Genomic DNA, 15,755 nt, shown 5'->3' with positions numbered 1-15,755 from the left:
AGTAAATACTAATCAAAAGAGATTACTAAAACGCATGATAACTTCTTATTTCGTCTGTCTAAAAATCTGTCTACAACATGACCTTCTACCACTAGTCCTCAATGTTTTGGTCAGCAGCAAGGATTTTATGCTGTTCGAGGCTGCTCTTGGTTGATTCTGGATCGTTTCTGGACTGAAACGTGTAGCAAGCAGTCATATGTGCAATTTCAGCTTACCTGCAGAACGGGACATATTATTGGAAATAAACATCCTCATAGTTCCTCTTAAAGTTCTTAGCTTTTTCCTGGTTGTTGTTGTGGAAAATGTGTAAAGGAGAGGATTGATGGATGAATTCACAGGCAGGACAAACACTGCTATCCACACATACACAAGCTTCTTTGGATCATACAAATTTCCCGTTAAAGACAAAACTCCGATGATGATAACTGGCATCCAACAGAAAAAGTCTGTAAGAATTATGAACATCATTTTTGCCGCCATAGCAGTTTCACGGTTAACGCTGGTTGACCTCACTGCTCCACCTACTCGCTTTGCAGTAACAAACATCGCAATATATGCAACAAGCATAAAAATAAAGGCCACGAGGTTAAAAGCGATGAAGAACGAGACGGAATATTCCCATCCTGCTGGTCTGTCAGATGACAACTGTAGAGGAAGGCACACAGCCGAGCGACCATAAAAGCCAAATCCTGTGTTGTCATCGATAAAATATCCAATCCCCACGAGTGGCACTGTAGATACAACGATTCCTAGGAGCCACACTATCGCACACAATATATATACACGTCTAAGGGAAAGCCTCTTGAATCGGAATGGAAATACAATACACACGAGTCTGTCAGCTGTAATGATTGTTAACATTGCCACAGAAACCTCACTTGAAATCATCGACAGGACACCGGCAAATTGACACAGTTGGCCAGTCCTCCAAGTGAAATCATGTTTGAAATACTCTCCTTGCCACTGAGTGTCCTTGATGGCAATTATTAACAAATATAATCCCATTAGAAAGTCTGACACTGCTAAATTTGTTAATAGGAACGAGTGAACTCGATTGTCTTCCCTCACGAAGCACCTCCATGCGACAACAGTTAAATTCCCGGCAAATGCCATGATACCAAGAATCCATATGAATATTTGGAGAGTTCTATTTTTCATGAGATCGTCACAGCTTGAGAAACCATCAGTCGGTGCTTTACAGTTTAATTGAGGAATGGCTTTTACTGCGTAGCAGCATTGAGTGAAATGATCCATCGTGCTGAAAGAAAAATCTTATGTTATCCCACTCGCGGTCGGTGTCGATGACACATTTTCACACAGTATGTAATGCCAAGAATCCATATGAATATGAATACGACGTGAGGTATATTTTGCTCACAAAAAGAGCTATTAGGATTAAGCTAGTAGCTAGAGAGATGCATAGTTAGTCAAAGACAACAGCATTCGGACTGTCATTACATTGGGTTTACGGATTACTAGCAAAATAAATGTCTTAAAAAGGTATCGCAGTTTAGTTTTTGCGCAGGAAATGAGAGATGTTCTGAGCATGTTTCCTGTACATTCTCGGCTTTACTACTTCTGGGTGAGTCGAAATCCTAACTAAGTTGAAAATGATAGAAGAAATCGAGGAACTAGGCTAAAATAGCTCTTGTTCTCATTCTGCACCTTAACCTCGATGTTTTAAATTATGTTGTATTTGATGAGGCTTCCAAAACTAAGTGGAGCTAAGCCCCGAGACGTGCCCCTGAAACAAATCAAAGGAGATTCACTTGCAGTTTACCGCATTACTGAGATTAAGCTTCAGTTACATTTTTACAAACTCTGGCTTTGTAGCGAAACGAAAAAAAAAAACTGAATGCTTCCGAGGACGTTTTGTTAGTTTATGGATTAGGCAATGTTACTTACAGTCTTCTTAACTTGTCCAATGCGTGGAAGGTTTCAGGAGAGAAGTCCATTATCTTGTTATTGTCTAAATACCTGAATGGCATGATTATTGAAATATTATGTTAAATTTATGTTATTACCAAGCTAGATGTTTTGTATTATGTACTGTTATATGTAATGTATTAGTAGAAAGTCGCTGTGGTTTGTTTGATTGGCAACCCAATCGCTGCCGATTTTAAAACTCATCTCCCTATTGCCTTGTTCATTTGTAAAAGCGTGCGGTCCAGTTTCTACAAGTACTGCAAACATAAAATATGGGAGTGACACACATAACAGGTGTAACTACCCTGAGGAGACACGATGTGTACCAATCGATGTTAACATGCAGTTTGATATAAATAGACTACAATTATAACATTTTACTCACAGAACTTCTAAAGATGTTAACCCCTCGAAAGTGTACTTTGACATTCTTTTTATCATGTTGTTGTTCAGTAACCTTAAGAGACAATTGAAATCAAGGTCAATGCATTGCATGCACAATACAGTACAACACCTTTATTAATGTGTCAATCTACTAGCTGGCTACAGGGAGCCTCCTAACTGGGGACACCTAAGACTTAATGCATACCCATACATATTGAAAACTGAGAGAGGAGGATGTAGAGAGTTAATCCCCACATAATTTCAAAGGTTCATTGTAGTCTGTATCAAGTTCTTTTTAGATCTCTCCCAGCTTCAAAATCTCTGGAGCGTCTGGGAGCGACCAACTCTTCGGCCTTACACGCATTTTCATTCTCCGCGAAAACATTTACTTCACGCGCGTGGTAACAATATCCGTGGGAGGGATGAATTCCTTATCTAACAATAAATTACATTGAATACCTTGGGAATAAGGTCTACTTGGTACATTACTTTTCTTACCCTCCATCCTTTCTTGTTGGGATTTATTGGGTTTTTTATTTATTTATTGGACTTGAGGGATTTTAGTTTCAGATATCGAGCGTGGCTAGTCATTTCCTCGAATCAGATATATACAAGGATTTAGATGCCATGGAAGCCATAAGAGCGCTTTTGCAATTAAATTCTTTATTTTGCATGACAAAATTTGTTCACAGGATCTAAGCAGAGACTCAGTGGACAAAAGTATGAAACAATGAGGAATATCCTTTATTCCTTCTGGAATGTTCCCTGTTTTTATACTTTCCAACGGTTTCCAGAGAAGCAATACACGAAGCTACTTACAGAACTTTCAGTTTCCAAAGATCCTTGAACAATTTATCCGGAATAACTTCTATGAAATTGTCTTGTAGATATCTGTTGAAGAAACAATGTTGACTTTCTTAGTGAACGAAGGAAGAAATTCCGCGATTTAGTTAGCCTGTGCCTGGTCGATTATATTTAACATTATTGTATGGCTAGTTCCGTGAACAAGCAAGATTAACCAAACCCTTCACTGTGGCGGATTGGTTACCGGAACGTGTAAGATGGCGCTATTTTTGTCGCTCGGGATTACGCGTTGTATCCCGGAAGAAAAATTCATTTTTATTTTATTTTTCTTTATCCGGTATAATAAATCCTTTATTGACCGGCCGTGTTCGGTCAAGATGGCTGAATATTGGCTTCTTTTCTGAGTATTCAAGGACCTCGACTCCGTTTCGGTTATAAACAAGGACGAGGCCAATATACAACCATCTTGACCTCACGCTCAGTCAATAAACCAAATGTATTTCCCAAGAATGTCAAATTAGTCACGAGTTTCGTTTTAAAGCAATACTCACATTGATTTGAAATCATCAAACTTATTCAGTATCCACATCATTAAAGGTGTGTTTAAATCAGCTTCATGCCTTGTAGGTGGAAATCTCGGCACGCGAATTTAAGTTTTATATGGAGATCTCTTAACGTTTTAACAGAAGCTTGGCATTCGCCATCTATGGGGGCTTCACTGTACATGTTCTTGTCTGCAAAACAGCTTTCGTAGACGTTATTGTTCCTCTAAGGCCCAGTTCAGACGTCGTGCTTCTGTCGTGCCGAACTAAATTGCAATTAGGTTTGACTGTAGCACGGCAGGAAAACAACCCTGGTTCAGACGTCGTGCCAGAGTCGAACCAAATTCAGGATATACTAATGACTCGTGACAATTCTCCTCCTAACTCCCCATAGGAACGCAATCTCGCCAAAATACATTAATATAATTTATGAATTTTGTTTAGCGCGGCAGAATCACGACGTTTGAATCACTGCCGTGCCAGAGTCGTGTAGCACGGCAGAGCTTGTCGAACTTAATTGCTTGCCGAACTTAATTCAAAAGTCTGATTCAGACGCCATGCTCCTGCCGTGCTTTTGTCAAACTTAATTCCTGAATTTAGTTCGGCACGGCAAAAGCACGACGTCTGAACTGGGCCTAAAAGTCACTATATTGTTGTTGTACAAAAAGTTGAATTTTTTTAAAACATCTTCAAAGACTTAAGGTGTCTCCATACAGTATTTTATGGACCATACCGAGCATTTTCAGTCAGCTTTTCAACAGTCTTCCCTTAATCGGATTGATATGAAAATTACACTGATAATTAGAAATGGCTTGAAGTCTGCTATAATATATTTTTAAAGGCGATCGATATTTCTATGGAAACGATAAACAAAAAATTTCAAACTCCTGGCGGTATAAAACAGAATTTTGCGCGAACCAGATGTGATATGAAAAAGCTAATACCAAGGCCTTAAGCTATAATGCTAGAATATAATATACAAGAATAAAAAACATTCTGTATGTTCGATCTCGAGTAAATCGCAAAATTATAAAACATGTCATTTTTCAATCATGACAGTAAATGAACCGACATTTGAACAGCGATTTGATGAAATTACTTCAAATAATACTAACAAATGCGTTGGAGATGCGTTTTGGAGTCATGAAAGTAATGTTGGTTTTCATTTCAGCGATTTCGAGGACAAGATTTGTTCTTACGGTCACTCCCAGCTACTTTACAGATTTGCCACGAAAAATAAATAAATAAATAAATGAATGAATTAAAAAAATAACTAAATAAAGGAAAAATATGTATTAAACTACGTCTATAAACCTATTTACATTTAATTGTAAAGCTATCACAGAGTAAGAACTATTTACAGGACAAGAAAGCAATTCATGGTTAATACGTTGTCTAAAGTATTGACTCATTTGTTAATAGTTTTCTAAAAGTTTTAAATCCCATGACGCGCTAAGGACATCAGGTAAGCTCATCCAAAGCTTGGGCGCCTGATATCAAACTTCGATTCATTTTTAATTACTGGTGTAATTTTCATATCGATTAAGGGAAGACTGTTCAGTAAAAAGCTGATTGAAAATGCTTGATATGGTACAGAAAAAACCGAGACACCTTAATTTGATTTAAATCAGTCGGTTGGTCAGTAAGCTGTTCATTATCGCAACATCGTCGTAAAAAAAAGTAACTCCGTAGACAGATCTTGAGTAAATTTCTCACGATTATATTTCCAAACCTTCAATACAATACTGCTCACTTCCCTTTCCATCGGCAGATATCTTTGGGATACATACTAGTAAATGATGCAATGGCTGAATATCGATTAATATACAAATAAATGGGTTAAGTGTTTGAAGCGATTTTCAATGATCATCGGTCTAAACATTGCTGTCAACGTCATCGCCTTCGTAATTATACTACTTTATTCTATTTCACAGTATTTTGTATGGTTTCAAGACTCTTTTGTGTTATTACCCTGCTTCCGTGAATGCTGTGAGGTTCGTGGGGCCCCGTACAAAACATATGTGGTACCTTTTGTGAAGTAATTGTCCATTGTGATCCTTGTTTAGAAACGCTTTTCTCTTTTGGACATCATTAAATGCCCTTTTCGAACACAAATATGTTTTTGAATCATTACCCTGTCATTGCAGTTCAACTGGTTTAACTAGTCTGCCAGTCGAGTGATTTGCGAGAATACTCACAGATACGTTAAATTACTTCTTTGGCTGAACATTCCTTCCTCTAGGAGTTTTATTTCATTGGACCGTAAGCTCCTGTTGATTAAAAAAAGATAACGGTAAGAAACGTATAAGCCTTTTCCTCCAGGGGTAAAAAACCTTTACCTCCAGGTGCCACTAAGGCATGGAAAAGATTGAACTAAACGCAAAGAAATCGTTTTCCATTTCTTTTAGAAACACAGAACAAACACTAGCTGTTGACGTAGTGATGGTGCCAGCAAAGGAAGTTTACATTTTGATAATCAAATGAAACCACTGTTTTTCCTCTCTTTTCCGTAGTGATTTCTGAGAGAAATAGAAAACAATTTCCTCGGGTTTCTATCGACTTATAATCGAGTTATACCAAAAACTTGTGGAAGTTTGAGAGAATTCGAAAAAGGTTTCAAACTCTAGCCTGTTTCTTTATTTCGCAGCATTTCTCATTGTTCCAAACGTCCACTCTATTAGTTCTATTTAACATTTAGATCATGAACTTTAGATTTCTATCGCGTTTATTATAATAAGTCGCCGTGACTGTTTCTTACATATGATCTATTTGAGGATAGACGTATAGATGACATCATTGAGTGGGGGCAAGGGGGATCTTGTCACGAAGTCACGATAGTAAATTTTCGATTTCACGAATCACGAAACAAAAAAATTCACTTTTCACGATTCTCGAACACGTGCACGAAACTGTAATCAAAATTTGTACAAAAAAGTGCATTCTTTAACTTTACCAATAATTTACAGCTGTTGGAAAGGTGATATTTGAAATCTTAATTTGTTGGTTTTACTTTAAGAGACCTCTTAAGAGAAATATCGGACTTGGACAGCTCTTCCACTGCGAGTTGTTACGGCTCTTAAGAAGGTCAGAGTATCGTCGTCGTTGTCACTTTCCACGGCATCGTCAGGCCCACTGTCTGTGTCATACTGCACATCATCTTCTGGGACTTCGGGGGCTTCAGACACTTCAGGATGAGCGAAGGTGACTTCTTGCTCTTGCTCTTCTTGTTCGTCGACGATTGGTGGAACAGCTGGCTGATACTTGTACAATCGAATTTGTAGTCGAGTCAGTCAGGATTGGAACTTCGGGGTCCCATTGATCTTGCGTGTTGATGGAGAACGCTTTTGGTTGATTTATGCCATCCTTCACCAGTCTACAGATCCTGACATCCAAGCTTTCACCGAGGCCACGTTTTATGCACTCTTCTTTGATTCCGCAAAAAGCTAGTCACATGTCTTAAGAAGACACTTAATATTTTGTGCGAATCTCTTATGCCAATTCTGACACGCTCCTTGGATCCAGCAAATTTGGAAGTACCTGATTCTGGCTCAGCATGGTAAAATATAACTGATTCAACAACCGCGAGGACTTTGTCGGATTCAGCAGCCATGATCTTTACCGGTCTGAGTTACACCGAGTCCGCACATGTCGTTCATCAATGGCTCATCAGTCAAAAATCCTATTGAGACGGGTTCATTGGCTAATACGGTGATCAGGAAATCAACGGGTTTATTTAAACCTTTCAATATGTTTCGTTTGTCGCTACTCTCAGTCGGCTTGACTCAAGCGTTAAATTCACTAAGGTCACGGAAAAAATCTGATCACAATGCAGTGAAATTCAGCTACGAACTCAACTTTAGACATTCACGATTTATTTCTTATCTATTCACGATACACAGCCAAGGACTTTAGCATTTCACGCCTCACGGAATACACTTCAATCACGATTCACGGAACAGTTTTTTATCAAATCACGATTCACAGAGCACAAAAAACCGGATCACGGCGTCATGAAAATACCCTTGCCCCTCCCCCCTCATCATCAACATCTTGTTTTTGGTTCTTTCGTCTGTTCAGTAATAGATCACAGATGACGTGGAATGAATGTGGTAAGAATATCAGACACACACTCGGCTACCGCCTCAAGCGCCACTTTGTTGTTCTTACCACATTTTGACGTCATCTGTGATCTATTACGGAACAGATGGACGGCAACATGGAATAATAGCTATTGCTACCTAGTCGTTCAAAACTTTTTCTACATTCTCCTCACAGACACTTCGAAAACGCAAAGAAACGGCTGCCATTTTCTCAAAAACAGCCATTTTGTTGTCTATTCAAGCCCAGCTGTAGACAGAACTGCGTCCTCCACAAACCATGGAAAGCATTGAAAACGCTTAAAACTTTCTTTTAAACTCAAGAGTAAACGGAATCGACGTAAACTTTTGGCCATGGAAATTAAAAAAGATCAAGCATTTATAACGTGACTAAATTCTGGTCCTGTTTTTCTTACAAATTTCTATGGATATGTTGAATTCAAAGATGTTGTTATTGATATCTCAGCAAGTGAAAGCCGAAAATAGATATAAAGCTTTATGTTTTCACCAGTGTTCTGAGTTGTCTGTGTTATTTTATAAACTAGTATATCTCATCGCTAGAAGGGTTGCCTGCCATGATTATAATTACTGATAAATTACCATACTCACAGTACATTAAGGCTGGGTACATGGCTAAACGCTCCCTTTGGAATCACTGTTAACAGGTTCTCTCCAAGGTATCTGAGTTTCAAACAGACTTGTTTGAACCAATAATTTAATATACATGTATTTTATTCCCAGAAAAATTAAAATAGCGATATACATACGTCACGTTGTCTCTCCTTGTCCTTTTTATACCATGCCAATACGTATGCTATATGTCAAGAGATTATCAAGGTAACTCACCGTGATGATCTCTTGGTGTGTGTATAATATAAGTATACGTATATGTACCAATGATTTACGTAAACGTATAGATATTTGAGTGAGCGGTAAAACAGCTGGACTCTACTGAAACATTGCGACCGAGATCGCACTTGACTTTGAATTTTAAATAGGCATGTTGATTTTCAAGGTTAGGGGTTAAATGACGCTTTTTATTCTGCCTTCACAACCACAAATCGAACTAACTGATCCTAGGAAAAATAATTTATTGCAAATCTACTTCTAAGGTACCTGGAAGAGAAGATTATGTTTTTCCACATTTTAAATTCGTATTCAGCGAAAAAGTATTCAATTGCAGCTTAAAACAATAATAATAGTCTTGATTATCGTTTGTTAAAATAGCTGTGTTCTTTGTACCATTTAACCCGTCCTAACCGCTCCACATTCTCTGTTTCTACTTACTTTAATGTTCCATCACACCGTGGTTGCTCTTACCGTTTTTTCATCTCGCATTATTGTCACCAGTCATGTTACGGAATTGTTACGTGATTGTTACACTATTTTTTTTAACTTACTATAACTTTCTTGAATATATTAGACCATTTCTGTGAATTGGCAAAACGTTTACAAACTGATTGATTTCCGCTAATTCCTTGTTTTAATGATTTGCTTAATTTATCTTTTCCACTCATTTGGGATCTCGTAATTTGTAGGGTTCAGTGTAAATTTTTTCATTGTATTAAAACTTACAAATATCCTAGAAACAAAGTTGTATGATGGTAGTAATCAATAATTTACTTACAGGTCTTCCAGACTTTCTAGCCCAGAAAAGACATTTGGAGTCACTTTCCTTATAAAGTTTCCAGTTAATTTTCTGAAGGATTGTGAGAACGAACATTAGCATAACAAAAAATTAATGATTTTTATTCACCCCCGACACCCAGTATACTTCTTGCTTAGTTTTGACAAAAACAAAGCAAAATTTTTGGAGACGACAGTGCAGCACTCATTTGGCTTTCTCGTGGCACCAACCAACATGTTGGAATGAAATGTTGCGGGCGTTTGGATGAGGAAAGCATATTGATCATTGACCATTGATCAGGGCGTTTGGCTCAGGAAAGCACATTTTAAACTGTATCATTAGAAAACTGATGGTCTGTTGTCGACTTATTACTATTGAACATCTTTACAAACAACATGAACAAGTAAAACGCGAAACCTTAGAATACTAATCGGCTTACATGGTTCTTAACGTTTTCCGATCTTGAAATGAAGAATCCGCCAAAACCAGAATTACATTCTTGCTGAGGTCACTGTCATAATAGGAACAAATAATTGTAAGTAACTCTCAAGAAATATCTAACAGGTAAATATTAAAAGTCTCGGTGGCGGATCCAGACCTTGAGCTGGGGGTGGGAGGAGTGTCTATATCGTATAACGCGTTTTTATGGTTTTGGTATGTTTAATGAACATAGAAATTAGTCTCCAATTTTTTTTCAGATTTCGTAGCCTTTTCCCCGCTAAAATCGAGCCACGGCCTTCCAAATTGAGCGAGTGTCTTATGGAACAGCATGGCCGTGAAATCACTTTGAGAATGACAAATCTTGAAGAGAAATAATTTTTCTCCGGAAGCTTCGTGTAAATTTCGTATCTTGGAAGCATTATGCAAACCAGGACAGCAACGACAACAAGAATGAGTGTGGAGTAAAACAATAACTCTGGACGTTAATCGTAGTAAAATCATGCATGTTTATACAATTTTCAGCCGTCTTCTGCAAATTGAGAACATCATGAAATAACCAATTTCTAAGAAATTTTCATGTTCTTCCCGAAGTGACGTCAGTAGATTCCAATCTCCAAGTGCTCAGTCAACGTGCATGGATGTGCGTGGCTCAAGCCGGAACGTTAAAGATCGTTTTCAGGGGTAGAAATCGTCGGAATTCGAATCGTAAAAAGTCGGAGACTAATATCTATGTTTTATAGAGATACTAAAACCGGAAAAATCTTACAGGAAATATAGACACTTATTAGTCTTGAGGAGTTTTGCAAGTTAGTCGGGAATTAACTATCAAGTGGATGATAGCGTTAATGATGCTGTGGAAAAATTCTAAAAATCACGAAGTAGCACAGGCACGTTGTTATTATACTTGGCATTATTTAAAAGTTGTCAACCTTGCAAAATAAGTTTCTAGCTTTCTGATTAATTCACCGAATCCCGGTTGTTAGTCAGTATATCTGATTTATTGGCAAGCGTCGGCGAGAAGAAAAAAAATGTCGACGAAATGGCTGAAACAGCAGATTCCGTTTCACCCCGAAAATACAATAAATAAATAGAGGATATTACATGGCTGCGCGGAGATATAAAATTTATCTTCGAGTGCGGAGCGACGTTTGTGGCGATTTTCGAAGATTTTCGACCTCTTTCCGAAGATTTCCGAAGATTTTCCAAAGTTTGTCCGAAGGCCAGACGAACGTTTCCAATCATTTTCCGAAGATTACCGAAGATAACCACCAACAAAGGGACAAAAACAAAATGTTATCCAAAATGATGTCTTCACATGTGACGATATCATATCTTCACATGCGAAGACATCATATCATTTTTATCCATTTGTTACCACTCGGTATACCACTAACTTTTATATAATAAGTAAAGAATACTCATGTGTTAAATTTGTTCTTTAAAACTGTCTGGAATAGAATGATTTAAATAGCATGTGTTGTTTAAGTTTACTTAGTTGATTGTTTAGATCATATTCATGATAAATTGCCTAAATTAAGGAACAATATGAGTGATATAGTTTACAAAAAAAAAGAAATAAAAGTTTGAATTCATACAATAATGTTCAATTGGTTTCAAACAGCACAAAAAAGAAAAAGAAAAAGAAAAGAATAGAAAACGGGGGCAGCTTTAGTGAGAACTATTACTAGCACGCTTAAATGAACTTGATCGATTCTGAACAGTTTTAGTATTGATGATAATGATGCCAGACGTTGAGCTTTATACAAGTCAGTAATCCTTGTTCATTGGGCTTGTACGAGGCACATAGTTTTCAAGAACTCTATTATCTCGGATCTTCCCGTAACCTTTTATCATTTGTTACAATTTTCCAGAGTCTAAAAGGATTTAGAAGAGATTATCAAGGGCTATCTCCGGAGAAAATCGTGTGTCCTGACATGTTTCATTTAGCTCAAAAAGTGAACAATAGTTCGACACAGACGTTGTCGCCTTTTATACCATCTCGTCGCTTAGATCAAACTGAATGTCCACATAACACCGTCGATTTATAAGTTAAGACAAATCTATTAAAACTATTCCATTTGCTCTTGTTGTATGTAGACGAGATGATTAGAAAAAGTATCGGCACCAAGCGCCTCGTTTTAGTTATTTTTACCTCTTATTGATCCGTATTCAACACAGGCCCATGGTACAGGTGTAATAGTACTACTGGTTGAAAACTACCAACGTACTGCAGTTTTAAAGTATAGAGCTAACGTGAAAGCGTAGTAACTAATAACTTACATGTACTCCACGAGTGGTAACATCGAGAAAGCTTTCTCCTGGACCTGGTTTATTCTGTTGTTCGCAAAAAGTCTAGTAGAAAAAATACAACCGTTGAAATCTTATTACACAACTTCGAGGAGTTCAGCTAGTTGGCCGTTTTTCGTGCTGTGCCCCAACTAACTGAACGCCTGGAAGAGGCTACACAACTGGTTACATGTTACTGAACACATGTTATTACACGAGAGCAAGCAAAGTGCTTAGAGTGTGGTGTTTACACTGCATCCTTGCATTCTTTACAACAGCATTATAACAGAAAGCCTTGAATAAGTAGCAGAAGTATCACTTACAACGCTGTAGTGTAGGCAGGCATACTCTTTGGAAGAGTTCCTAGGTCAAGACCTTCAATCGCAAATTTTTCGGGAATGTTACTGATCTTGTAGCATGAACAACCTGATGGGCAATCTGCAGTAAATTCATAAACGAAGCAACGAGTCTAAAACTGACTCATGTGGAAAAAATAAAAGTAAGGCAACTGTGGATTAACAATGAACATTGGTTATTCTGCAATTGTGAATGAATTAAACAACTCGAACACATGTTCTTTACGACGTCAGTGAAATGCTAGACATTCTGAATTCACTCAAATTCTCAATTCCCTTAGGAACTAAATAAGCCACCGTGACAAAGATCTGAGGTACCTCTTTTGCTTGCACATATATTGTCTTCAGTTTGTTCTGTGGACAAACAAAAAGAAAGCAAGGTTTCAGGTTTGCGGTTTCAAATTTTTGTGTTTTTTTAACCGGCAAAGATGAAAACTTTTCCCAAGTGAGACCCATACCAAACATTACTTTGTCCTTGGAACTACAATAACAATTACGTTCAACAAGAATAATTGTGATCTATTCATTTCTTTGCCTTATATGCTTGATCCCGGTTTGCGTGTCGGGATGCATGCAGCCTGAACAAAACTCTGTTATTATGTGTAATGGATACAAGATAAACGATATCAAGTTATCATTTATAATTACTGCTCGCCTGTTCTCATACCGAATAACGCCTTGTGTTGTCGTGACTCTCACTTGTGCAAGTAGCTAGTTTGCTATTTGTCTGTATTTTCCCCGCCTCCCCCTCCCATTATCAATAAAGAGCTGGAATACAGGGTTGGGTGCACACCTGCCACTTAGCTTGGTACGTACCAGGCCGGGTGAGACCCTGACTCCGCCTCAGGCTTATATCTATCCGGGTGTGGCATGCGCCACACTCGTTGGCTCATCCCTTATTTCCAGATTTTGCACGCGCCACTTTTCTTGGCTCATCCATCACTTGCGGGGTGTGTTGCTACCACCCCTATTATCATGTACCTATTTACAGGGTGTGTTGCTGCCACCCTTAGATTTGCCCGGGAGCACCCAACAACCTTAGCCCCATTTACTGCCAAATGGTTGTCAACTTTATTGTGTACTTATGTAAGCGTCCGAAGTTGTTAACACATGATTAATGTGACTACATCGTTGTCTAAAAGCTCCGTTTTCAAAATGTTTTCCGTCCACAAGAAAAGCCGGCGTTTTGAAATTCCTCCGGTTTGAAGAGCGTTTTCGAAAAGCTCCGTTTTCGTTACGGATTAGTATGGACAGTGGGCCAAACGGTAGAAATAAAGCTGCGTTTTCAAATTTTCTGGTGTAGTGTGGACGCTGCCTATAAGGAAACTACAACGGTAACGGGAACGTCGCTAAACAAAAGGTTTAACCAGCAGTAGAACGGCTATGCATGTACTTTAAAAAACCTTGGTACATTTCTTTGCCGTCTGCAAAACAACTGACGTGATATGACCAAATTGTTTTATTAGCAAATCTGCATTGTCAGTCTGGAGAACGTGAACCATGACGGTTATTTTTCTTTTAAAGTTCTAGTTCAAATTTAACGCTGTGTTTTGACAGTGAGAAAAACAATAGGGTGATTCGCAGGTAAAATATAGATTCGTTTTTCAATCGACGTTGTCCTCGGGGTCACCGTAGTGATTACCTAAACTCCCTGATAAACAGTGATCAAGATATTTCCAAACCTTTACCACATGTACATATTGCATGTAACGCTTAAATTACTACGTTGTAGTATCAGAACAAGTGACGTGCGTTTTTGATGTTTTTGGCTAATCAAGCAAAGTCGCAATTTTGTTTCCATGTTATTTTCGCAAAAAAGTGCCTCCTCAGTGAAATGAAAACAACATATATCCACTACTTCACCCGATTCAGGGATGTGTTATTGCCAGAAGTTAAGCACCTCACTGAAACAGCCAAAAACAGTCCCAGACACACTGACGCATCAAAAATTATCTGTTCCTATGAAATCATGAACATGGTTCCTTTTGTATCATGTTGACAATGAATTTAAACCTAATGAAAAATAGCTGATACGAGTAAGGATGAACTTACCTCTAAAGGAATAGTGAAGTTTAAAGCCATTTCCTTGAATGTCTGTGTCTGACCTAAAAGTAATCATTACTGTATTGCTCCGTGACTCGATAAGAGCAGGAATTTCTTCCCCGCAAAATTTCCCCAACCTTTGTTCTTGGAAATTGTTGCCATCAATTATTTCCAGGTAATCAGTGGCACAGCGAGGATCGTGTTCCAGTTGAAGGTCAATTACCTCAAGGCGTACCACATGTCTATCCGGTGCCGTTATTAACCAGGTGCAATGCGACTTAGGAGCATAGAATCCAGGATATTGTGGTGATAAGATGAAACCAGATGATTCTACAAGTGTTTTGCTGCATGCTAGATAAATAACATACAATTGACAATCGGTATACAAGCAAGGTATAAGGGCCTCAAAAAAAGTGACAATACTGAAAAGCTTACTGGGTCGACCGTTACCTAGATTATCCACGAAGTCAGGTTGACCTTCACAATAACCATCAATCCAAGAAAGACCTCCAATAGCTATGTAGCCAGGTAGTCCGCCCACCTCTCCTTTGATTATAAGCTATGAAACATGAAATATTAAGTACATAAACGGGGATTCAGTCCTTTTCGTGCATTTTAGAGCAGGTTAACCAGGTGCAGATAATTTGCTATTTATTTATTTCCAAACAAATATGCTACTTTATAAAGCAATTGGTGTACCATATGTCCTTAACAACATCAATCGATTGTCTTCTGCTACTGATGTAATATGCAATGAATTTAAGCATATTCTAGAACCTGGAAGGCAAAACAACAGTTTTACAGTGTCCCGCTCTTACTTTGTGCCGTGCAACAGAAGTCAGAGAAACTTGTCCGTAACGCCAAAATGGAACGTTGTTGTTGAAATCTTTCCAAATTTGTCTCGGACCCATTTTCAGTTCTTGAAATATCTTCAATGTCTTAGCACCTGGTCCAAACATTAAATATCCGAACTGGAGACATTTTCCAAATCCCTCTGTAGATCTGTTGTACCACGGACTCACCAAAACAGCTTTTTCTTCAGGACCACTGCTTATTATTGCCATAATATCTATAAAAAAAGAAGGGTTAATTTTAATATTCTTGTGATATCCCAGAACTATCCTCCAAAAAGGGGTAGATGCTATATGGAATCCAGAAAACCTTAACATATTTAACGGTGCGACATTACATCACCAATAGATTTCCAGAGGATTCTAAAACTTAGCACGTATATTCCTCCTCCATTGAT

At 38.1% G+C, this 15,755-nt stretch overlaps 1 protein-coding gene across 1 annotated transcript in view; it reads right to left on the bottom strand.

The window, feature by feature from the left end:
• LOC110042286 (uncharacterized) overlaps positions 1-15,755 on the bottom strand; it is a 78,222-nt gene that overhangs the window by 12,209 nt on the left and 50,258 nt on the right. Inside the window, exons 38-51 of the mRNA XM_020747649.2 lie at positions 15,325-15,575; positions 14,957-15,065; positions 14,516-14,857; positions 12,782-12,817; positions 12,431-12,545; positions 12,102-12,173; positions 9,820-9,891; positions 9,381-9,452; positions 8,363-8,434; positions 5,855-5,926; positions 3,130-3,201; positions 2,312-2,383; positions 1,906-1,977; positions 216-1,258 (exon numbers count right to left, since the gene is read on the bottom strand). Coding sequence (XP_020603308.2) covers positions 216-1,258; positions 1,906-1,977; positions 2,312-2,383; positions 3,130-3,201; positions 5,855-5,926; positions 8,363-8,434; positions 9,381-9,452; positions 9,820-9,891; positions 12,102-12,173; positions 12,431-12,545; positions 12,782-12,817; positions 14,516-14,857; positions 14,957-15,065; positions 15,325-15,575 — 2,472 coding nt within the window. The remainder of the gene's footprint in view (positions 1-215; positions 1,259-1,905; positions 1,978-2,311; positions 2,384-3,129; positions 3,202-5,854; positions 5,927-8,362; positions 8,435-9,380; positions 9,453-9,819; positions 9,892-12,101; positions 12,174-12,430; positions 12,546-12,781; positions 12,818-14,515; positions 14,858-14,956; positions 15,066-15,324; positions 15,576-15,755) is intronic.

This window comes from Orbicella faveolata, unplaced genomic scaffold (assembly GCF_042242905.1).
Source record: "Orbicella faveolata isolate gen_17 unplaced genomic scaffold, um_ofav_v1 contig_35, whole genome shotgun sequence".
NCBI lineage: Eukaryota > Metazoa > Cnidaria > Anthozoa > Scleractinia > Merulinidae > Orbicella > Orbicella faveolata.
Note: the sequence above shows the minus strand (reverse complement) of the source record. Positions and strands in the feature narration are given on the sequence as shown.